Source organism: Rutilus rutilus (assembly GCF_951802725.1).
Source record: "Rutilus rutilus genome assembly, chromosome: 10".
NCBI classification, from domain to species: Eukaryota; Metazoa; Chordata; class Actinopteri; order Cypriniformes; family Leuciscidae; genus Rutilus; species Rutilus rutilus.
The window spans coordinates 32,989,375-33,015,426 of record NC_140215.1 but is presented as its reverse complement, the minus strand read 5'-3'; the positions used below and the strand labels follow the sequence as shown (position 1 = coordinate 33,015,426).

At 38.1% G+C, this 26,052-nt stretch overlaps 1 protein-coding gene across 2 annotated transcripts in view; it reads right to left on the bottom strand.

Moving 5' to 3' along the window:
• The window catches only part of ubr3 (ubiquitin protein ligase E3 component n-recognin 3), an 86,307-nt gene extending 65,686 nt beyond the window's left edge, over positions 1–20,621 (bottom strand). The window contains exons 1-16 of one of the 2 annotated variants that reach the window (XM_084421775.1): positions 20,120–20,621; positions 14,487–14,626; positions 13,934–14,086; positions 12,560–12,712; positions 11,925–11,965; positions 11,639–11,705; positions 11,397–11,527; positions 9,916–10,144; positions 9,600–9,779; positions 8,488–8,621; positions 6,627–6,713; positions 6,478–6,543; positions 5,067–5,156; positions 4,008–4,136; positions 1,593–1,645; positions 1,373–1,506 (exon numbers count right to left, since the gene is read on the bottom strand). In XM_084421775.1, coding sequence (XP_084277901.1) covers positions 1,373–1,506; positions 1,593–1,645; positions 4,008–4,136; positions 5,067–5,156; positions 6,478–6,543; positions 6,627–6,713; positions 8,488–8,621; positions 9,600–9,779; positions 9,916–10,144; positions 11,397–11,527; positions 11,639–11,705; positions 11,925–11,965; positions 12,560–12,712; positions 13,934–14,086; positions 14,487–14,626; positions 20,120–20,556 — 2,224 coding nt within the window. In that variant the 5' untranslated portion in view covers positions 20,557–20,621. The remainder of the gene's footprint in view (positions 1–1,372; positions 1,507–1,592; positions 1,646–4,007; positions 4,137–5,066; positions 5,157–6,477; positions 6,544–6,626; positions 6,714–8,487; positions 8,622–9,599; positions 9,780–9,915; positions 10,145–11,396; positions 11,528–11,638; positions 11,706–11,924; positions 11,966–12,559; positions 12,713–13,933; positions 14,087–14,486; positions 14,627–20,119) is intronic. The other variant, XM_084421774.1, reaches the window with a different exon arrangement.
• Between the last annotated feature and the right edge of the window lie 5,431 nt (positions 20,622–26,052).

Here is a 26,052-nt window from a genome sequence, read left to right as displayed (position 1 = left end):
TGACCGGAGATTACAAAAACAAGGGTTAATGTCGGGATAGCTAATGCAGGAGAAAGCTTTCAAAAGAGATGCTGAAGTTGTCTGCTTTCTTCTCGACAGGTAAGTCAATGTTACGGTCTTAATTACAAGCTTTTTTTCATTGCTTGGTTGTGTACTTTATTATATAGACAGTAGAACATTTATAGTTAAAAGTTAAACAGGCTCTTTGATGAATAGCAGCTATTGAGTAAAGTAGAGAAGGCCCTAAAAACAAGGTTGTACGTTTTGTTTGTTCAAAACTGTAACATTCGTTTGTTCGTTGTGTCAAGTTTCAGTTTGTTTGAAATAACAAACCAGTTCACCCGAAGGAAAACTCGATGAAGTGCTATTATAAGACATCCTGTCATAGCTTTTTGGTACATAACGGCTACCGTAGATGCAACACGCATTTGAAAAAGCGAGGCGCTGGAGAGCATTATTTGTTGGAATGCAAAATACAATTTCACCACTAGATGGGAGAAATTCCTACACAATGTCCCTTTAATGGGCTTATATTACGGTTATATGGAACCATCCTGACTCGAGATATTGAGTGCACTGTAAACGTATGTAACCAAAAATGTGTTGTGGGCCATGACACAAAGACACCCGCTGTGGTTAAACCAATTAAAATAAAATAAAAATAGAAATTGTGGTTTTGCAATATCAATATATGGAGGTTAAATTATAATTTTTTTTAATTAAACATGGTCAAGCAACCTCCATTGGACCACTTGAGATGGCCCAGGCACAAGTCCTCTCTGTTAATAGAGAGTTCTGTTAAAGAATATGGTACTCGTATTTATAACCAAACTGTGTGAATGAAACCATATTCATTACTCTAAAACAGGGCAATTGTATAGAGAGTATGCACATGACGTCACAGTAGGCGGGAGTCGCTGCGGTTACACACATAATGCCTTAGTGCTTTAAAATTTTTAGGGCTGGGCAATATGACAAAATATAGTGATCATCCAGATTTCAATCTACCTATATTGTATTTATAAAGTTGACTAGCAGATAAAGCATTCACAGGCTTTGATTTCAGGTACATATAAATGCCAATGTCCATGGACCACTGGTTCTTTGGTAAGTTGTAAGGATCAGTCAAACCAAACTCTCGTTTTCACAGTTTCCCCTATTAAAGCCAGTCATGTAGCAGGATGTTTTGCTAATCAGTCCGACTGAGTGGGCGTTTCCTTGCGGGAAAGTGACGTCAATGCATACCATTACCATCTATACTCAAGCTGTATGAGTGTAGCCGCAGATTCACCAATTAGAAGTAACACATTCCAACTAATGATAGATCTTGTGTATGTTAGCTCTTTAATGTTATTGAGCTTCAAACATGTACCCAGGTGTATTCGGAGACTGCTCAGTATGACCAGGAAGGTGAGCGCTCCCTCCAGCATGGGTCTCTCCTGCTCTGAGTCCAGCACTGCGTTCTGATGTTGAGACGCCATCGTCAGCAAGTCCACCACCTTAAACCTGACAGAAACACAAAGCTTTTAGGAGACATCTCTAAACAATGGATGCTGGAAACAATCTGAGTGAAAACACAAACGTTGCCGTACCTCTCAAACACTGAGGAAATGAAGTAATCTGGATCCAGTCTAGATGCACACACCTGAAGACAAAAATATATATATATATATTATTATAGTCTCAGGAGGAAACATGCAGGGTCTATTAACAAAGTGCTAAATGTGAATAACAAAAGGGTAATATAGCCAGCAAATTTAGAAAGAACTGCACAAAATACATGGTTAAAAAACTGATTATAACAACTGCCCGACCCTCACTGAATGATGTACGTGATTCAGATCAAACTGTCTTCTGAAGAAAATGTGTTGTATTGTGCATCTGCTGACAACTTTTACCTCGAAGAAAATTAACCAATATAGGTTTATCTTAATATGGAAACATGGAATATTCCACACATTTAGCCATGAAAATGAGAAACGCAATCATGTTGTCCAAAAAATGAAAATGTTTTGATGATGCGAGTGACGCAATGACCTGTGCTGTCTGTCTGTAAAACAAAACCAAACAAAACAAATTTGTTTTGTCTGTCAGCAAAACAAAACCAAACAAATCTGTTTTATCTGTCTGCAAAACAAAAAGCGTTTTGTCTATCAGCAAAACAAAACCAAACAAATATGTTTAGCTGTCTGCAAAACAAAAAGCATTTTGTCTGTCTGCAAAACAAAACCAAACAAATCTGTTTATCTGTCTGCAAAACAAAAAGCATTTTGTCTGTCTGCAAAACAAAAACAAACAAATCTGTTTATCTGTCTGCAAAACAAAGCATTTTGTCTGTCTGCAAAACAAAACCAAAAAAATCTGTTTATCTGTCTGCAAAACAAAAAGCATTTTGTCTGTCTGCAAAACAAAACCAAACAAATCTGTTTATCTGTCTGCAAAACAAAAAGCATTTTGTCTGTCTGCAAAACAAAAACAAACAAATCTGTTTATCTGTCTGCAAAACAAAGCATTTTGTCTGTCTGCAAAACAAAACCAAACAAATCTGTTTATCTGTCTGCAAAACAAAAAGCATTTTGTCCGTCAGCAAAACAAAACCAAACAAATCTGTTTATCTGTCAGCAAAACAAAAAGCATTTTGTCTGTCTGCAAAACAAAACCAAACAAATCTGTTTATCTGTCTGCAAAACAAAAAGCATTTTGTCCGTCAGCAAAACAAAACCAAACAAATATGTTTATCTGTCTGCAAAACAAAAAGCGTTGTCTGTCAGCAAAACAAAACCAAACAAATCTGTTTTATCTGTCTGCAAAACAAAACCAAACAATTATGTTTATCTGTCTGCAAAACAAAGCATTTTGTCTGTCTGTCTGCAAAACAAAACCAAACAAATCTGTTTAGCTGTCTGCAAAACAAAAAGCATTTTGTCTGTCTGCAAAACAAAACCAAACAAATCTGTTTATCTGTCTGCAAAACAAAGCATTTTGTCTGTCTGCAAAACAAAACCAAACAAATCTGTTTATCTGTCTGCAAAACAAAAAGCATTTTGTCCGTCAGCAAAACAAAACCAAACAAATCTGTTTATCTGTCAGCAAAACAAAAAGCATTTTGTCTGTCTGCAAAACAAAACCAAACAAATCTGTTTATCTGTCTGCAAAACAAAAAGCATTTTGTCCGTCAGCAAAACAAAACCAAACAAATATGTTTATCTGTCTGCAAAACAAAAAGCGTTGTCTGTCAGCAAAACAAAACCAAACAAATCTGTTTTATCTGTCTGCAAAACAAAACCAAACAATTATGTTTATCTGTCTGCAAAACAAAGCATTTTGTCTGTCTGTCTGCAAAACAAAACCAAACAAATCTGTTTAGCTGTCTGCAAAACAAAAAGCATTTTGTCTGTCTGCAAAACAAAACCAAACAAATCTGTTTATCTGTCTGCAAAACAAAGCATTTTGTCTGTCTGCAAAACAAAACCAAACAAATCTGTTTATCTGTCTGCAAAACAAAAAGCATTTTGTCCGTCAGCAAAACAAAACCAAACAAATCTGTTTATCTGTCAGCAAAACAAAAAGCATTTTGTCCGTCAGCAAAACAAAACCAAACAAATATGTTTTATCTGTCTGCAAAACAAAAAAGCATTTTGTCTGTCAGCAAAACAAAACCAAACAAATATGTTTATCTGTCTGCAAAACAAAACCAAACAAAACCGTTTTGTCTGTCAGCAAAACAAAACCAAACAAATATGTTTATCTGTCTGCAAAACAAAAAGCATTTTGTCTGTCAGCAAAACAAAACCAAACAAATATGTTTATCTGTCTGCAAAACAAAACAAAAAAGCATTTTGTCCGTCAGCAAAACAAAACCAAACAAATATGTTTATCTGTCTGCAAAACAAAACAAAAAACCAAACCAAAATCATGTGTGGCAAAGAATTTTGAACCTTGGATGAACTCATACTTCAAGTCCAGAAGTATGAGGTGAGTGAGCGAGGGGTGTCGGCATGTGTTACCTGCAGGAGGTAGATGTCCGGGTCAATCATAGAGTTACAGAAGTGAGACTGGACATAGGTCATGGCCTGACCTTTAATCTGCAGCCCATTTCTCACCCACATGTTACTGTGGATCTCAGACAGGCTAGCCTGCACAAACACACACAAACACAGATCCACTTGTGGATACCATCTACTTATCACACACTGTAGAATTAACATCATAATGCTGTCACTTGACATTAAGTCACACGCCAGAAGTGAAACGCGAGACATCGGTCAAGATTTATGACAAACGGCTGCAACATTACACAACACAATGTCCTCTGCTTCAGTCGCATTAATGCACTGATGGACAAAATGAAGACCAAACAAAAGAACTATATTAGATGGGCATAGCTTATCAGAAACACTGTAATGTTATCATAAAAGTAGTACATGTGACTTGTTTGTGTTCAATTAAAAAACATTTGAATACATCGTCACAAGATCCAATGGTTTTGCATGTTGTGTTTGAATGTTTCGAAGCATAAATGAGATTAAGGAACTGTTGTGGTGGGAGGATTTTCATAATAATAACTTTATTATTATATTATATTGAATATTCATCTGTGGAAGAGTGCATAAACTGCTAAGACTATAGTCTTACAAGTTAGTCATCTAATTATTTTCTTTAGGACTGGTCATAACTTTACAGTATGACAGTTACATAAAGTAGGTTGGTCTAAAAAGTAAAACCGATTACGCCTTGACTAACTGCCAGCTGGTCAAACTAGTTCCTAAGACAATGTCTCAACATACAGTACAGTATCATGTGACTTTAGAAGACTTGAATAATACCGGATGAGTCATTTGGGTTATTTTACGTCATACTCTTAGTAGTTTCAGTCCTGGTCCAACAGTTTTAGAATATAAGATATGGAATCATAAGAGTTTGTATGATTTTTGACATGAGGATGAATAAATCTGACAGAATTTTAATGTTGGTGAGCTTTTGCTTTAATTACACACAATCAGGTGTTTCTTCTCAGTTTGTTTGTTCTTATCTTAATATTTCAAGTCATCTCCATCATGCATTACCTGTATCTGAAGAGGGTGAACCATGATCTTCATCAGCATCTCCTGATCAGGAAGCAAACTGTCCAAATCCAGACCTTGACACTTCACTCCCTGCAAAACAACAAAAATGGATCCGTTTATAATAATGTACATAAAATAAAGACTTCAAACAGACCTATTACAAGAACTAATTAACATCTGATCCTGAAGCAGCTCTGGAAGGTTTGGACTGTATCAGTGTTTCTGAGGAAATTACATCAATACATTAGATACTCTTCAATTAATTCATATCTGCATGAAGAAAGCCACCAAACTTCGTCAGTAAATCTAATATAAACAGTGCCCCAATTTTGGGAGAACCCTTAATTCGAACCAACATATCCATGAGGTCCTTAGTTAAACGTCAAACCTTCGTACTTGATGCAGAGTGAAAAAAATTGTTTTCAATATTGTGATGTGTCAATTGCACTATTATTATTACTAACTGTAGACCATACCAGTATAATGTTGTATTTTATTAAAATACCTCCACATTTAGGGCCAGATTTACTAACAGCTTGCACCAGCGCAAACCCTCTTTTGGCGTTAAAAAACTACTGTCAGGATTTACTAAAGACACGCAGTGAAAAATTAGCATTGAAAAGGCGGCTGAACTTAATGCATTATGCATTTGTAGGAGTTTCCCTTTCAGGCCCTTTTATGGGAGGAGAATATTTAAATGAATCACACCAGGTGATTTACTAAGGTTTGCACTAGAAAATTTACTGGTACTTGTGCCATTATTTAACGCCATTATTTAAAAAAAAGCTTGTCTTAAACCAGACGCTAATTTGTGCTGCTCTTGGTAGATTGCGTTGGTCATTATGGAAATGATCCGGCTGCGTCTGTGTTCTTTAATTTGTGTGTCGTCAGTAGATCACGACCAGAACTTCACACTCCCATCGGCGATTTTATGAGATTGCGCTCTCGCGCTAATTTGCCCAATTTAGTACATCTGGCTCTTAGAATTAAGCATTTGGTTTTACTTCATTAAAGAAGACACTTCTAAAATTTCATTTTGGCTGTATTAGCCAATTTAACCTGTGAATGACTGGAGTGCTTCTTGCAGCAACTTAAATTCATGCTATGTTTTAGTACAAATGAGTTCTAATTGGGGCAAAGCAGCCCAGGATTTATGTGACCCGTTAATTTACATTTAACATAGAAGTTTTGATCTAAGAGTTCACGTGTTTGCTCATTTCAGGCTTACAGTCTGTGCATTAGTGGTGGGGATTTTTCAATGACATCGTTTTTAAATAGTAGGCAACAAGTGACTGTCTTTATCAGCGAGACATTAAATTATTCACTCAACCGGTTTGTTCAACAAGTTTAGAGGAACTTAACAAAAATACAGTACAGGTTCTGAGTGTGTCGGACTGGGCTCCAAGCTCACCTTGCTGAGGAACATGGCGTAGTATCGATGGAGAGGTAAATGAAAGGTCAGCTGGTTGAGGGAAGGCTGTGACAGAGAGAGAAAGGTTTCTCACCAGTTCCACATTCATTAAGACATTTAATCAGACAGTTTAAGCATCAAGACTGTACCTCATCTACAAACCCAATGGCATCAAACCACATCTGAAGAGTTTCCAGACAGTACCGCACCACTGTCTTAGTGTACTCCTGGGTCTCCTGACAACACAAAACATGTTCAATTCAAACTTAAGCCACTAAACACTAAACGGCCAGTTCACACAGAACACATTCCTGCATTCCACTGTGCTGATTTTCTATTGTTTCTCTACATAAAAGTGTAATGAGTGATTATAATCAAGGTATTAATCAATATTTTTCCTTCTAAATATCAAATGAGTTGAATGATTTCTCTGGAGATTTTACTTTGTTATAGAAGTTCCCCGTGTGATTCCTGAAATGTTCTTTTCATGTATTCTCTAATGTCTGTATTTGATATCTGAATGCAGTAATAGTGCTTGCTCATTTAGCCCGGCTTCCAGAAATGATATAAGGACTCGTTTTGTGTTTGAGAAAGGTCTTCAATGTATTAAACACAGGGGTCCATTGAAGTCTATAGTTTAAGGGACCATTTCTCAGTTAAAGCCTTACTTTCCATTTAGACTAAAGTGTCCTCTCTTGAGAGAAAGAACGCATTATCTTGATGTTTTGAGACGACTCTCCTGTTTATAATTAGAGCCTGGCCAAATCCAACCTTAGAAAAGCTGTGTCGGTGTGTGTGTGTTAGTCTTCTTGGTTGCAGGTTAAGGAACCACTGGGATTATTGGAGATTGACTGAGTTGCTGTTCGGGACATGCTGGTGCCCGGCAACCCAAATCTGCGACCTGGAAGGTCATGACGTGCCTAACTTCAGGGTCCGAGTGTCAGCCGCATAATCGATGGAGATATGCTTCAGTCTATCTGTATATGTGTGGAAAATTACTATGTCTATCTGTTTCTTAGCCAATGAGAATCATTCAACCTGTAAGCAATGATGTAGCTTAGACCTTGGTGTAGGGTATTTGTTAGTGGGGCGGCCTACAAACTCCTGGGTGAGTCTTGAAGCTGACTTCAGCTGATGAAACTTCAAACTATCTTCAGTAAAACTTTAATTGATTATAATTCTGACTCTGGGTCTTCTTTCAAACATCTGGTCCTTGGGTCCTAAACTGTTACCCTCTAACAGGCTGCTTCTTTTCTATAGAAATGCTACAGCCCATGTAATTTCTTGAACATGTTGACATCAAAACATGCAAACTCAAGGGTTTAAACTTATTTTGAAACTTTTTGCATATTTAGAAACATATTGATGTATTCTCATGTGTTGGCATAGGTTTAAAAATTATTTCACTTTCAAATCTGATGAAATGGTGAACATAGTTTGCATTCCCAGATGAACATTATAAGCCACTATATAAAAATGCGGTTCATGGATTCTCGTCCGTGAAATGCACCATTTACGGTATTTTGCCGGTTACTTGACACGTGTGAATTGCAATTGAGGATTATTAAAATGGGGTACTCGACTAATCGGGGAATCGTGACAGCCCTACTCAATACCATTTAAAATAAGACAAAACAAGCATTAAATTAAGCTAAAACAAAACAACTAAAAATCAAGATTAGTATTAGGTTATTTTTATAATGAAAATACATATTTCAAGCTATTCAAAGGAGGGAGGACCTTCAAATATTGTTGTGGACATTATTGTAGTGGCCTTGAAGTCAAAAAGGTTGAGATCCCCTGCGTTAGATGGACATGTTTGACCGCTAAACCAGTGTCTCGCACATAACACAGCACTCGAAGACGAAGGGTTTAGGGTAAAATAAGTTCAAAACAGAGAGTCTCAAGACCTTGTGTTTTCCCCCCTTTCTACTGCCAAAATAAATTTTCTGAGAAAATTACAAACAGAAAGGTGCTGGAGTGACGCATACAGAGATGAATATAGCTCACTTTGACTTTGCAGTGTGTGAGGAGACCCCACATGGGCTGAGCACAGGCCTCCAGCTCAGCTGCAAACGCTGCATAATACGTCTGAGACTCGAACTCCACGTGCTCATTCAGCTCTCTCTTGTTCAGATTCATTCCTGACAGAGCAGAAGATACAGGGAAGAAATCAATAACATCAGAGGGAATTCTTGACTCACCGAAATCAAGTTTCAGTTGTAACATAACCTACAGTTCTGTGATTTTAATCAAAACTAAAATTAACTTTATAAAATAAATAGTCCCAGATGCTTCTTATTTCGTAGTAAGCATTTATGTTGTATTGTATTATATTGTATTCATTGCACAAAATAAAATATTTTTGTATTGTTTTCCAGTAAAAATATCAAAACATCCTTAAATCAAGAAACAATTTACTTGAGAAGCAAACAAACGTACGATATTACATCTTGTTTCTTGAAAAATTTATCAAAATTAAGAATTTCTTGTTTAAAACAAGAAAAAATATATTTGTCTGACCCTATTGGTAGATATTTCTTCTTGATTTAATCATCAACTTACATAATTCTGACATTTTTCAGAAAACAAGACACCAAGAACAATAACTATAAAGGTAACTACAGTATAATGATAACTTTATTATCTGTTTATTGTTTAAGTGCGTTTCAGTTCTGTCGCCTTGCCGATTTAAATGCACAAGCTTTTTAAAGTTTGGTGGATTCTGATTGGCTGTCAATGTTTTTTTGCCGTTCACCAGCGGGAAAAATCATTCTGAAAGGGATTCCAACTATATTGTTTCTCTATGCCATTATCGTTATAGCTGTGGTGTGGACTCTGCTATTCTTTTATATCTTTATCGTTAAAAGTTATTATCCTTTAACATCTTAGGTCATTTTGCTCCTCAAATAAATGTATCTTGACTTATTTAAAGTTTAGATATTTGTACAAAAATAGTAAGAGTTGGGCATAATTAAGCCTTTAGCTGTAACCATTTTACAATCAAGTAAACGCTAATTCATTCTCATTGTGCCATTCACGGAACAAAGAAAAAAACAGCACCACAGACTTTGAAACAAAAACAAAAGAAATGACCGCAGGATTTCCTGTCAGTTATTGACCTTGGAAGTAGGAGACGAAGCTCATCCAGAGCAGCAGCAGAGAGCGATCCTCCAGGAAGCGTTTGGCCACACTTTGGTGTGAGAGGATATTAATAAAATCACTAACTAAAGGCCAATAGGTGTTATTCTTCAGTAGAGCTTCACCACAGTTGACCACCACATGGCGATTATTCTCCTCATCTGTGACATTAAAAAACACAGATAGAAGACATTTCAAAACATTTTACACTTGCACATTCTGGAAATGTACAGTACATCTCCAGCAGAAACAGTAGGAACAGTAGCATACATTTCTTTGGTTATTTCCATTGGTTACCTTGCAGTTCGCTCTTGATAAGGCAGCTCTCCATCATGTAGAGAAGCACAGTGACCATGATGTCCAGTAAATGGCACTCCTCTGTGACGTGTCTCGCCAGCTCCTCGTTACTGAAGAGCTGAACGCTGATGTGAACGATACGGTTGGACATGGTGTCGGACTCGTGGCTCTTCATGAGGGTCTTCATGATGAAGGCGTAGTGTTGTACAAATGTTTTAGTGAACGTGATCTGTGGCACAGGAGAAGAAAGTACACATCTTGGTAAAAAACTATATTATAAAAAAAATATATATTAGAACAATGCAATTTGGTTCTTCAGAGATCATGTGCTGGTTGCACCAGCTATAAATAAGTTATATGCAACAATTCAGAACAATTTACACACTACTAAACATTTGTAAATATTTGATATATGAGATGGGAATAAGAGATGGGAGGAAAAGTATTTCGCTGCCTTTGCATTCTCTCGCAAAAGTATTATATGTCCCCGAGAAATGCTGCGATCCTTGCAAAACATTTGTGTTCCCTTGCAAAACTAAAAAAGAAACTTTGCAAACACATATATATGCTATTTATATATGATATTTACATTACTACAATGGTTCTCGATTCTGATTGGCTGAGAGCTTTTTCCAGCCATGAGACATTCTACTAGTAACACTACAGGAAACATCTGACCTTTTGTATCACACCGCTTGCAGCATTTCTCTCACATCAAGTGTCATGGCATACGAGCAAACACCATAACTCACAAAGTAGCAAATAGAGAGACAATTGGCTAAATTTACCAGAGATTTACACGTTTCAAGAAGCCAAATGATTGCTATTTCAAAAGGTCATTATTTTGTTTAACGGTGTATTAGAATAGGTTAACATGCTTTAAATAAAGAAACATGACTTTTCCACATACTGTACATTACTGCAGCACCTCTATTCCCAGTCTGTCTGAAACGCTCTGAGAGTTCTGGTTTCAAGAAAGCCCCTTCTTCTGAAAAGCTCAGAGTGCTCTGATTGGCCAGTTGACCCAGTGTGTTGTGACTGGCTAATACCACAAGTGTGTGATGGAAATGTAACGCCCTTTACCATAGTGCGAGTTTCAGCTTCCAAGGCTTCTAATGCAATTGTAAACAAATTGTTTAAAATGCAAACGATTAAGCAGATCGACCGGAACCAACATCCGCAACGCCATGAACGCTTGCCTTCCTTCTTCGTGTACACCTTTGGGCGGACATTATGCTAACTCATATTGTGACGTTTGCAGAAGCAATATCTGGACTTCATTTGATGTTTCAGGCAGTTCTGGATCAGTGTTCTCTGTTAAGATATAATAAATCCCTTTTGTGGGAGACCTTGCAGACTTTATACATCACAAACAGATACATTAGACACAAACCAGTAAAAAGCATCATGTGGCCTCTTTAAACAAACCACGGGTTCATTTTGGATCCTGCACATGTAATACGTTTAAGAGTATTAAATACCTTGTAATCCTGATCTGGCAACATGTTGAGCAAAAAAGTGACCATCTTCTGAGGAAATTCATACTTAATAGTCCAAAACAATAACTCTTCTAAAAAACATTTATGTTTCAGAGTGTCCATTATGGATGGATCTAACAAAACAGGAAAAGAGCAAGGAAATGTAATTATTGTTATTGCTTCTAAATTATTCGAAGAATAAATGCCAACAAGATTTAAGTATGATGAGATGTAATGGGGTTTACCTTTGGTACTGCTACTGAGCTTCACTCTTTTCCTCTGTCCCACACCCTGCAGCCCGTCCTGATCCTCCTGTCAAACAAATACATCAAACACCTTTCATTCGACACACTCTTCTCAACGACGAGCCCAGCTAAAACTATTCCCTTTGTCAATAAGTTCACGTTGCTAAAGCGGCCAAAATAAAGCCGTGTTCTCAACAGTAACACAATGGGCAGACACACCCTGCAGTGTTTGTTCTGACTGGTGGCTGGGTCACGTTTGAGCTATCCCAGAAGTCTGTGTGCCTACCTCTTTGCTAGAGTCCTCCAGACTGGCAGCAGCAGTAGCTCCTAAATAAAAAAGTAGTTGCCACAAACATGTAGCAAAATATTAAAACCATGTTACCATCGCATCCAAGAGTCATCAATACGCTATTCTAGAGTTGTCAAAAAGTACAGACTTCGGCACCAAGTCGGTTCTGACATTTTAAAATGTGACGCTTTGAGCGGAATCGTAAACACCTCTCATACCACTGTATAATGGTCATTGTACGCGCTCGTCGGATATGTCTGTGTGATGATCAACGCTTCAAAAACATGTTGAAAATATACATCAATGACACTCTTCGCCAAGCGCTTGCACAGATACAAAGCAGGCGTCTATCAGCGGACCGGTCCTTTCAAACGCTTCTGTTTTTTAAACACTTTCAAACAACGCTCTCGTGCGTTGATCATTGTAGCCAATCACAGACATATCCGTTGAGCGCACAATGGCCATTGGCCAATCAGAGGTGTTTACGATTCCGCTCAAAGTGTCACAATTTAAAAAATTCTGAATTTAAAAATGTAACATTTGAAAGTCAGTACTTTTTGACAACTCTTCGCTATTCAACGAAGAAAGGAGGATGAAGACACATCTCTACAGTCAAGAGACAGCGATATTACCCAGCAGACTGAGCGCTCCTGCTGAAGTGTCTGTTGCTGTCCCAGCGCCAGCTCCTCCTGCTCCTTTCTCCTCCACTGACACCAGACCCGAACTCTTCAGTGCTGACAAATACTTCTCATAGTTCCTCTTTGCATAAACATTCTCCTCTTGACCTGTGGGTGTGGGGCGATATAGAGGTGAGAACACTGACCAAAAGGGAGTTTAAAATTATTTGGGACTATTTTAAATGGCTCATATCAAGTGTGAAAAAGAACAAAAAAACATCTCCCTCTGTCCAAAAAGCCTATTATGGAAGCCAATAGCTACAAACACAGCTTGATTAAAAATTGGATTTATTAAGGCAAAAAGCAAAATACAACGCATGAAAGTCCACATTTACACAGGTCAGAAACGTGCTTGCCTAGTTAAGTAATGAGGAAGTAGGATATAGGATACAATCTTTAAAAACAGGGGATTTTTACGGTGATGCCACAGAAGATCCATTTTAGGTTCTCCGAATAACCTTTCAGCGAACAGTTCTTGTGGACTGGAAAGGTTACATGGAATTCACAACACGTTTGGCTAACAGCGCTGGTGGTAATGCGTTTAGTGACGCCACCACTCAGGATTGGTCACTTGTCTGTTGCCAGGCTGCCAGTTTCTTTGTAGGTGGCCAAGCGCGCTATTTGAGAGAAGCTATAAAATTAAAAGAAAATCTGATCATAATCTGATCATGCTCCATATCATGATCGCTATTTACATCTAATACCGTCTGTAAACTCTTGCACTATCAATACAACGACTAACCATTCGTATTATATTCCAAAGAGCAGTGGAAATGAATCCATATCCGGATCGGCACGGGATGGAACGGTTAAGCAATGAGAACGGTTTGGCCCGACGGTGGAAAAGTGACTAGATGCTATTATCCTAAAAGCAGAAAAGAAAGATACAACTCCAGTTTCTAACGTTTGAGTTAGTTAAGGGAAAGTTGCCGATTACTGAGCGTTTATCTTGTGTTAAAAACAAGTAGCTCAAGTTTATTTCAACAAGATCCCTGATCCTTTCTTACTGAGTGGCACATTAATGAAAGATGGCCAGTTAAAAAGTATATTTTGATAGGACAGAAAACCCACAACATCCAAGTTAGTTATCTCACATTGGAGGAGGACAGCCAATCATAACAAAGGTAATTAGCATATATTGGTCTTAAAGTCACAGCAGCAAAATCAGCCTTTTTAATTATAGGGTCAGAAAGAGGGTAGGAAATCGTCAGATAAATAAATTACGATAAAAAAAAAGTAGACCTCATGGACAAATTATACAACCCAATAAAAAAATACACATACATATATAATAACAACTTAAATTGCTCAACCACATTTCACACTCACCCATACTCAGTTCTTTAAAGGTCTGCTGATTGGTTAAGATCTTGGTGAGAACGGTGCGCATGGCCCCGCCCATCTTGGTGAGCTCTTCTAAGAAGGATATGTGCGGCTCCAACTGTTGCAGAACCTTCTGCAGATCTCGGTCAGCGGCCGACTCTGCAGGCACATGATAACATGTTTGTGTGCGAGAAAATAAAGCAGCATATGTTACCCCAGTGGGCACGATTCGCAGCCTCAGCTGGTACATGCCATACACATGGGACTGATATTATGCCAAAGCACAGAGAGAGCTGTTGACTTAAGCATCATTTTATTATTGCAGATTATATTATTTGTTGCTTCACAATACGTCTGGTCAGTCTAGGAGCTGAATCTACTGAAACGGCTCCAAACTAAACACTGAAAGCCCCATGAAATGAAATTGTGGCTTTTATTTCATAGCTTTGTGGCCATGTAGTGTCTTCCCATAAATTAACAGAATAGCCTGTGAAGCCATTTTATGGGGTCTTTAAAGAAGTTACAACAGCACAAGGGCATTGAGGTGTGACGTCCTCACCTGGTTCAGTGTAGCCGTCTCTCAGGTACTGAATGATCGTGATGATAAACCGCGGCAGCACCATCTCAGACATGAGCAGCAGATCCCAAGGGACTGATGGCACGTTCTCTCCTGTTTTTAACCGATGCCTACTACAAAACCTGTCACACAAGAGCATGTGAATTAGAATTGAACATGTAAGCAGAGTCATTTGCGGTTTACTATACAAAATAAATAAATCCTGTTTTCATTTTAATCAATTAAAACGTCTAACATTACAGACTTTCGTAGGGATGAAAGAAGTGCTAGAACACTAGTTGATCCATATCACCATAGAGCAGTGAACACCAACTTAAGCAGTGGTCTTGTCCATGAAGTATGTTTTCAATTAATTTCCCCCATATATATAAAACCATCTTCAGTAAGGAGTACAAAGCCATGAAAAACCAATCAGGGCAGAGGGGAATCACATCACTAAGAATCAGGGGCGGGGGAGGGACAAACATGCATTTAAGTTATTTGAATTTGGAATGAACTATAAAAATATTCAATGCCAACTTTAAGTTACGTAAACATAGTTTTAAAGCACAAAACTCTTTATTTTAAAATGTTACTTCAGTATAGAAGTATGCAAGTAGACTGGGAGTGTAGAGAGAAAGACTAGATGCTTCATGGGACTCAATGGTTGCAGTGATTGCCTTTTCTGTGGAAAGGGTGACTCTGATTGGTGGATTTCTGTTCTGGATTATGGGAAGTGTATTTCTCCTCACAAAAAACCTGGCTATTAAAGTCACATGGAAATTGAAACGACAGATCTTTTTTTTTCATATTTTGAAGTACATCCGAGAGTAACAGCCTATCGAAAAAGTAAAATGTAATTTAAATTAGGGATGCACCGATATACATTTTGGCCGATACCGATAATTCTTTACATATGAAAGCCAATAACCGATATATTGGTCGATAAATCTAAATTCAAATTTTTATATAATTTCTGAGAGTAACAAAAACAAAAGTCCCACAATTAAAAATCACGTCCCAAGAACACTATTATAATTAAATAATTTTATGTAGCCTATATGCCAGTGATTCCAATCATATTTCAAGCCATTCAAAAACATCATGGAGAACAGTGCGCATCTGTAGTGTCTCAGCTGAAGGAAATAATACATTATTTATTGGCTTTAATATATATCGGCAACATTTTCTTATCGGACCGATAACGATAACATAAAAAAATGACCATATGTCGGCCGATACCGATATGGTGACCGATATATCGTGTATACCTAATTTAAAAGACGACAAACAATTATTGTAAATATAAGCAATAAGCCCCGCAAAGCCGTGCGAAGACGCGGCGCAGAGTGCCTAAAACCCCCTTAGCTGTTCTAAATCCACTGTAAAACACTGCTTCAAGGGGCTTATTGCTTTTAGAAAACGGTTACTCCATAAAAATATTAACTTTAATATTAATTTTATTCATAAAATAAACACCAGCAACAACAAAAAATAACGTTATAACACATTTATTCCTCCGCCAAGCAATGTAGTTCCACAGAGGTCGCTAAGCAACAAACAATCACAAACGGCAGTTGCGCAGTAACACTAATGTAACGCGGTCACAGATGTGCGTTTGTGGAGTAATTTACAACGGCTTCGAACACAGCTCAACCAATCAGAATCAAGGACTGGAACTATCCGTTTTTATTATGTAATTTAGACAAAAATTATTTGTAGTGCACCTCAAACTTTGATATGAAAGTCTCAGCACTTTTATTTTTTTCAAGTCATGCAGCATGTACCAGGGCACTGAATGAGTTATTTACCTTGTCTATCTACAGTGTTGTCTCAGTACAGTACATGTCATTTACAGCACATGTAATGTCACATAGCCTATTACTGATAATCTAAAGATTAAGATAATGAGACTCACATAGATATTGATTGTGAACACAATCTCTAAACTTGGCAGTGAACGGGACTAAAAAGGCCATGGATTTCTTCTTTAAATAAGAGGTCAGATGATTAAGTTCAGTGGATAGTCACTATGAATCAGAAAGAACATGCGAGTAGTGTGATGTCAGTCTCCAGAGCAAAAGCAAAAGTGTTTCTTCACAGTAAACATCTACCAATAATAAAACGGCCTATATCCTCATTCCTGCAGAGCGAAACACTTCATGATAATTACACCCTTTACTGATCAAATACAGGGAATCTTTTGAGCTCCAGCTGACAGCAGTCACGCACAGTCCCATATCTGAATATCTGAACCTCTACACGTTGAGCTGTTGAAGTGAAGGCCCCTGTGCAGCGTGAGAGAAGCAAGGGAAGAGACCTGTCACTGACCCTGTGGGGGAGTTAAAAATAACCCAGACTGTGGCACTCTCTGTAAGGCAGTGATCCGGTGCCACCGCCCAATCCACACTGTTACCCTCCCCTGACAGCCAGCCCTTGTGTTAGTGCATGTGTATCAATCAACGCACAGCTGTGCCTAAAACCAGGAGAGTTGCCTATACTCAACATCTGAATGGAACGTACTTTTACCAGTTTTACCAGTAACCATTAGTGTGCGGTGTTAAAATAACGACAAAAATGTATATGTAATATGGCCAAAAAATGTGTTGATTCGGAACGGTTTTTACAAGGAAATACTATTATTTTAGTCTTTCTACTTGAATTTCATGTTTAATTCAATGCGCTACTTGTCATTTCTTTGTAATTATTTGTGAAATTTACAATGTAATTATATTTGAAATTTAATTTTGTAACTACATGTCAACTACCAGTCAGTAGAGTATTAGTAGAGTATTTTGTCTGATTAATATCTGCTAACACTTTATAGTGATGCTCCCCAACAGACATTCTACTGACAAAAAATAACTTTGCAATTACATGTCAACTTACTCTACTAACATGAACCCTAACACCTAACAGTCTACTAGTGATCTACTAATACTCTAATGAGTTGGTTGACAAGTTACCAACAGTCAGTAGAATGTCTAAAGAGGACCATTGAAATGAGGTGTGAACAAAAATGGCATGGTGTATAATCTGGCCATTCCTGTCACATCTTTGACACCCAAAACTTTTGATGATTTGGACCAGGCCCATGGTGCCCAAAATCACTGCTGTTTGATGCTCCAAAATGTTTCTGAAAAGCAACACACCTAATATATGACGCCAGGTTCACTAGGTTTGAGGGTGTTTTTCCCGAAATACTGCTGATTCAGGACAGCCACGTACAGCTAATGCTGAGACTCAAAACTGCTGCTATTTTGGGAATTGCCTACAGTGTCCAAAAATAATGCTGAACCAAATCACCCCTATAAATATCATGACAATAATTATGCAGATTTAGATGATTTGATGCTCACTAACTATGGATAGGTAGGCAGCAGTACACTAGGTTTGAGGTGATGCCCAAAACTGCTGCTGATTCAGGATGCAGATGATGCGATGGCCCAATCAGTGCACTACGTTGGAGGCTATGATGGCCCAAATGCTGCTGATTGCAGATGTGTCAGTGATGCAATGCCATAGGTCAATATTTCCCAATCCTATTCCTAGAGGCACAGCGACATACGTCTCCCTAATGCCCGGTATACATTGTACGATTTTGGGCTGTCCCAGACAAAACATGACCAATCGTGGCGATTTCTGTGGTCACGGCTCCTAATTGGTGGTCCTACGTCGTGCAGTGAGAGAGGTTCAAAGACGTTGTCATGGCGACCAAAGATGGCTTGCGATAATTTTTGGAAGTGTCATAAATTTAGCATGATCACCATGTGTTTGCTGCTATGATCAACGTCTACTGACCAGCCAATAAAAATGCAACATATGCTAAATTTACATGCCAAGTTGGCGTCTTTTCCCAAGCCATGACCGCATCCATATTCTCCTCTTTCGCTTCCTCTTGCTTTCAGCGCACATAAAAACCTCAAAGTGCGATTCATCTTGCTGTATTTGTTTTACACTAGCGCATGCTGATGATGTTTTATTCTTACACTAAGATTCAATAGCTGTCATCATCGCTCAGTCTACACACTTGTCGTGCCCAAGTTTATCAGATCCATGTCGTACACACTGTAATGATCTTACAGGATTGCTGAAATCACACAGTCTGTATCAGGCATTATCTGACCCTTACATTTCTTGTCTTGGAGTCTCTACTAACAAGCTGATGAGTTGTGAATCAGTTGTGTTTGATTAGGAAGAGTTTGGGAAACACTTCAGGAACAAGGTTGGGAAACACTGTTGTAGGTCAGGTCACTAGCTTTATAATATGATGCACAAAAGCCTATAATATTACCGCTAATTTAGAGCGCGCCGATGTCCAGTTATGCTATCCATGTAGCATAGGCTCACTAGATTTGAGACAATGACGCCTAATAAAATGTCTGACTCAGGATCTGCCTATATGATTCCCAAAAATGTTGTCTAGGTGTAGGCAGCTCACTAGGCTATGCTCACTACTATGATGCCCAAAAATCCTGCTTATTCGGGGTACTCCTGATGACGACATGCTGCTGAAACAGAACGCACCTAGGCCTATAATGTGATCAACGTTACGAGGTCCACATTTTTTTGCTGATTATGACTACAGAAGACGGTTTACAAGGTTTGAGACTATAGCTACTTTTCCACCGCCAGGCCGAACGGTTCAGAGAACAGTAATGGACGGTTCCAGTTGTATTTCCACTTGAGCTTGGTGAGGCACGGCATGGTTACAGATTCAAACGGTGTCGCCCGACGGTGGAAACGTGGCTTGTGACGCCCCAAAATTCTCCAGATTCAGACAGAATTCATTTAATTTGTAAGATGATATGCAAATTAAATTGTTGTCTAGGCAGTCAGCATGCTAACTGTGAAGAGTCCGATCAGTACAACTCGGCTGCTGATTTCACCGGGGTTTTTTTCTTTATTTTTTGTATCATTGATGTACTATTATAGCATTTGTTAATACTTTGCATTAAATTTTTATTTTTATATTTTCACTTTAATTTTAGTAATTTTGTGTTTCTGTGTGTTTTAATTAGTACATTTAAGTAGCTCTTAGGAAACCTGCCAGAGACTGATCCCAAAAATGCTGCTGATTTTGATTGTGCCTATAATATGATGCCCAAAACATCTGCCGACTCGGGATGCACCTATATTATGATATCTAGGTATAGGCAGCTCACTAGGTTTAATACTATGATGCCCAAGATTCCTGCTTTTTCAGACCTCTCCTATGATGGCCAACATGCAGCTGAACCAATGAACTCTACTGGGGAAAAAATTAAGACCAGGTAACGTAGACAGCTTGGACATTCAATGTCCAAAAATACTGCACATTAAAAATGTCCCGTAATTAAAATTATGCTCCCTCAAATCTGCTGCTGATTTGGGACGCGCATATGTTATGATGCCTAATAATAATAATAATAACAACAATAATAATGGCAAGATCGCAATGACACTATGATCCCCAAAAGCCCTGCTGGTTTTGGTTGCCTACCGCCTATGATTTGACATCCAAATCTGACTCGGGATGCGCCCATGCTATGACACCCCCATAAAGCTGTCCGTGTAGTCAGACTCAGCTCACTGCCAAGGGTTAGAGACACAGCCCCTGACAGTCAGTCAGATGTCCGCTCAGAGTGGCTACTGACCCGCTCTCTTTCATCACGTTCCCGTCCCCGCAGTCACAGGCCCCGCCGGCCTGACTCCGGAACATGTTAAAATCATGGCCCGTGTGATCGCTGTTATTGAAGCACTCCGCACACAGCGACATGCACGGAGAGATGCCGCAAGTCCGGCAACGGTAGGCCACGAAGTTGGCGGTCCACACCAGCCCGCAGAGGGTGGCGTTATCGTAGGATCGGACGGTCCGGCAGAACTCGTCGAAAGCGTCCCCTCCGGCCAGCAGCCATTTACACCAGTCCAGCCCCTCCGGGTCCGGGTCCGAGCCGCGCTCCGGGTCCAGCACGGCGTCCAGCAGCTCCCGCAGCTGCCGCAGCCCCGAGCTGTTGTCGGCCCGCTGGAGGTCTGCCTTCAGGTGGGCGGCGGTGGATCTCTTGTCCCGGCGCAGCAGCGACGCCGCCATCATGCTCTCCGGGTTTGTTGTGCTCACTTTATTTTGGTTGTCTTGTTGCTGTGTTCGCGAGGCATCTCGCGAGATCTTTGCTAAGCGGAGCTCTGGTGTGGCAATAAACAGAGCGCTAAAAGGGGCGGAGCTTAATTTACCTCTGAGTCATTTAACGGACGCTTTTATCCAGCGCCAGCTTTTTATTTTTATTTTTATGAAGACAGAACAAGTAACAAACATAGCATAGCATAAAAATTCCTCCACGATTATTGTTTTTTAAGGAGGAATTTATAATATATATTTGGAGACATTGAGAGGGATGAAAAGTCCCAAAGCAGTGTATTTGTACTCCTTATTAGAAGATTTTGTTTTTATAATTTGAAAAACTTCCTACTCCCCTAATTTCCTTTCTTTCTTTTTTTTTTCTCTTTCTCTTTACTTTGTCTTTAACTTACTCTTGGGAATGGTAGGCTATGTATTTTGTGATGTGATGATTGAATGTAAACTCTTGTTTTTAATGTTCTACAAATATCATAATATTTTAAACAGTAGGCTATGTTAATGACTTTTTGTGTTTTAGCAATTTCAGAGAAGACATGAGACAGTCAAATTCTAATAAAACACCTTAAAGACTGTGGATGAGTTTACATAATTTTGTTTACATAAATGTTGCCAGCAGTATAAACAAATTAACAGTGTATGAATACCTGGATAGCCTCTGTTAGCTTCGTTTTCATAATAGCCTAATAATATATTTTAATGTAAAATAGTATTTCATCTTTACTAACTTATAGAGAAATTCTGCCAATTCCCTCCAGAAACATTGGATGATTTTACAATAAAAAAAAAAAAACATGCGTAAACAGCTCTTTCTCACTTTTACAAAACGAGCATAAATCATCAATATCAATCCAGCGCTAGCAAGTTATCATAAAGGAGGCAGCAAGAGACATAACAAAGCTATACAAGAATTTAAATAAATTACAGAACACCAGTTAAAATAAAAAAATCACCTCTATCTGGTCAGATATAATATATCAATCCTATTTTAACTTGCCACTGTGTATTTTCAATTCATTAAAGTTTCTCACTGTGAAACTTTTGTTGCCACAATTGCGTCATGTGATTGGCTACCATTTACGGACCATGACTGCAGTCAGTTGTGATTACTGGAATTATTTTAGCGCGATTACTGTATCAGATTTAAATTTGGACCATTGGGACTATTGCTAGTAAATAAGAGCTTTAAAAGAATATTTTTCTTTAGTGTACAAATGTCTCAGATAAGACAAAAACGTCCAGACATTCGAATGCGTTTCAATGGAGGAAAGCGTAAGTTGAGCCGACGAGCGCCTTCTAGCGGAATCAGGAAGTTGAGCCCGATCGAGTGTTTGGTGTTTCTCGCGAGGTTTTGCAGGTGTAATATGTGTATTTCGCATTTTTCTCGCGATGCGTGGTCGTCGTTTGATTTCTATACCAGTGGGCTGGACAGGTGGCAGGGTGAGATGTTGCTTATCTGACAGAAGCATGTTGGTTACTCAGACTATTTTGGACGATTATCTTGATATATTATTACTCAACTTCACAAGTAAACGTGTTTATGACTCAGCAAAAATACTTTGTGTTTCTCTAATACTAGAATGATATCAGACCTCTTCAGACTGCAGTAACCTTACCAACGTGACAGAAAGAGAAAACACTTCAGCAAGAGCTCACCATCATGTGTTTAGTACATTTAAACTGCTGAAATATAGTCGAAAATATAGAAAATAAAGATTTTTTATTTAAATGTTACCAGAAAGAGTGATCAGAAATCCAAATATTTAGCAAATCTTTTGATAACATTTGGCACATTCATTGCTTGGACCCCTAATAATATTTTTTTAAAGAATAATTTTCAAAGAAGCAATTACAAATTTACCTTTTACAAATTACTGTATTATTTATTATTTGAATAGTATTTCTTACTTAAATATTCGCTAGACCTATAGGCGTATCACTGTCAAAAACTTAAATCACTATTTCATTTGTGTTTTTTCTGTCGTTTATTTGTCCTATTGCTCATAATTTGTTCCTTTCTTCTTATTTATATAACTGACTGTTAACTTAAATAACTGCTTAAGAAGTTTGTTGTGGTATTGAAATGATAGGCTATTATATTCAGTTTGTGAAAATGAAAATACAATTAGAAAATTAAGAATATTTGCTAAAAATGTTGTGTTCGTTCTCATATTCATTTTATTTTTGTAATGTGTTTTTGTAAAGTCATATTTTTGTTATAATACTTTTTTTTAATCGTTTGCCCTAATTTGTAATGGTTTCTATTTACTATTTGTCATAGTGTGATTCATTAATTGTATTAAAACAGTTAGGATCAGTTTGTTAACATCATAATAATCGATATAGTATTAAGAACCCACAAGAAGTGGGGAAAAAAGGTATTCTCCTCATTTTTAATTCATAGATAAGTGATATTTCATTGATATTATTGATAAGTGTCCCCCGCTGCAATAGTTGTGCTGGTGTGTTGGAGACGGGACTATGGTTTTCTCCTTCAGGGATTTTATCTTTGGATTGGACTACTCAAGGAATGTTTTTATCGACACGTCACCAGTTACAACCTCACCACCAACTGGCCTGCGAGCCCTCAATGCTTGGGTACATTGACTTGATCTGGATATCCCGGTGAGTTAGACGACACTTCCTACCTGGTCTATTCATAAATGATCAGTGCACTCAAAAACATTATTTTTTTTATGTTGTTCACTTTGTTTAAACCATTCATTTTGATTTAACACCATTGTATCAGGTTTCATGTTCAATACATCATGTTAAACTGTCTTGATACAGCTTACTCTTTGGCTTAACTCAATGTTTTCATTTTCATAGAACATGTTTCAATCAAGTAACTCCAAAATTCATTTAATCTAGTAGCTTACGTCTATGGCCGACAACAAAATATTTAAAATAAATTTGAACTTACTCCATGATTTCTAATTTCTTTAAAAAAAATTCTCTGAGAAATTACTTTTTGTATAGCATAGGGCTCGTTTTATTATGCCGTTTTCTTTCATAACTAAACTAAAAGCTAATCAAATAAAAATATAAACAATAGTAAATACATAAATCTATTTCATAATTAAGCTACATATTATAGGCCGTATAGGGGCTGGATAGTTTTTTACCAAATTAAGGTTGCCCTGTCCCAAACACTATCAACTGTTTTTTTCTCTGCGTTTGGGTTTTGCTGTGTTTGCCAGGTTGTGTTGATGAGTTGGTTCCCTGATGGCTGTAGTCAAATTGTACAGTATGTAAAACAGAAGGTTGGGTTGGGGATTTAGGGACAGTTGGAAATTGAAACCACGCTCATGACTACGCCACCCTCGGGACTCTACCCAGGGAAACAAGTTTACCCATACTTCATCTTCAGTTATGTTACATGAAAGACCTCACAGTCTGACCTTTCCCATTTCACACATTAATACGGGATGGTTTGGTAGGCTCTTTCAAGGTCAAATGAGTCCAGTGCAGTATGTTCATCTCACCTCAAGAGGTCTCTGTCACCCGCTTATAAACTCTAATATACCACAACTCAATATTCAGATAATGTAATATGTATTCAATGCATGACAATCACTGTTAGTGAACTAATGGTACAGCTCTGAGCACAAATATCTATGTTAGTCTATTCAGTTTATAAATATGAGAGTACAGAGAATTCTTCTTCTTTTCTGTAAAGTATTTGCAGTCTCTCTCTCTCTCTCTCTCTCTCTCTCTCTCTCTCTCTCTCTCTCTCTATATATATATATATATACAAGCCAAGGGTTGGACAATGAAACTGAAACACTGTTGGAGGTTTCACGCATTAATGCACGGCCTGGTGCCCAATCTTCACTGATTTTACATTCCATCAGAGCAGAGTGTGAATGTTGAATTAGCAGAGCAGAAGCACAGCTGTACATATACAGTCCACACAAAGTAATGGGAGATATATCAGAGTTCAAAAGAGGACAAATTGTTGGTGCATGTTTCGCTGGCTCATGTGTGACCAGGACAGCAAGTCTTTGTGGTGTATCAAGAGCGATGGAATCCAGTATAATGTCGGCATACCACCAACCGACAAACCTCATCCAACAGGAGGAATTGTCGACATAAGAGGAAGCTGTCTGAAAGGGGTGTCCAGGTACTAACCTGGAATTGTATCCAAAAAAAACTAAAAACCACAGCTGCCCAACTCACTGCAGAAAGAAATGTGCACATCGACTCTCCTGTTGTCACCAAAACTGTTCGTTGGGAGTCAATATTCATGATCCGACAGCTAAAGCCAAACCTTTGATCAAAATGTTGGCTTCATTGGTGCCAGTGCAAATCTTAAGATTGGGCTGTGGACCACTGGCGGATCCAGGGCCCCAGCTGAAATCTGATTGGCCCCTGAAGTGCCCCTGCCCTGTCACTCATCGCTTATCTCAGTTCAACCTGCATAAAAACACCGCTCATTCAAGGATGTGCATTTGCATTGTCGGCGCAAGAGCACACCCTAAGTGTCTAAAATGAATGTGCACAGTTCAGTTGAATGATAAAGTTTGCACTCTTTAACTTAACGCTGTTGAACCTACTTTACAAAGCCTTCTGCTAAAATATGAGCGTGCGGTTTATCTTTCGAACAGGTGTGAGTGGAAGTTCGTTAGCCTATGGCAACTTTAGGTTACAGGTGCCTTTCTTTCAGAATCATCAACAAGTAGAAAAACTTTATCTTATTTTAATTTTAAACAAAATGCCAAAGACACTCACGTGGAGGTGTGTTAAAATGTTTGGTTGAAAATCAATAGTGTTATGAATAATTCACTGAACTTTCAATCAAGACATGAGCCAGAAAGAGAACAAACAGGCAATGTCTTACAGTTACACACTGCATTGAAACTGTTAGCAGTTTCACGATAAAATTCCAGACGGTCAGTATTAGCGTTTCACATTTTAATTATCATTAAAACTGAATTTGATTATGTATGTTTTAATTCATACTGTAACACCGTGTCCTAACCAGACTCGATGCGATAAGATTCCAATCCAGCGACAAGCGGCGGAGTGACGCGGCAAGTGCACAGCACCAGAGAGTAGGCCTAATCATGACGGCAATCTCAAGAAAATGGATAAGTAGCTACATAATCAAATTCACAAATATTACACCATTTAAACATTATTAAAAATACATAGGTTATACTGAGTTACTAAAACAATCTTTGTCAAATAATACACTTGTTTGTTCACAGTTTGAACGTTCTTGTTTCTATTTGTTTAATTTCAAGATCTGAGGTGAATTATCCATTGTTGCCTTTACAGCTACAAAGCTGGAGCACTAAATGATATTCAAAGTCACATTACATGCTTTTAACATTAAATAAAGCACATAAACAAGACACAATTGTATGACCTGATAGTAGCCTATGTCCCAAAGCTTGTCTACTCTTTTGCTATAGGCTACACTCAAAAGTATGAACTTTTTCTTCACAAAAAGAG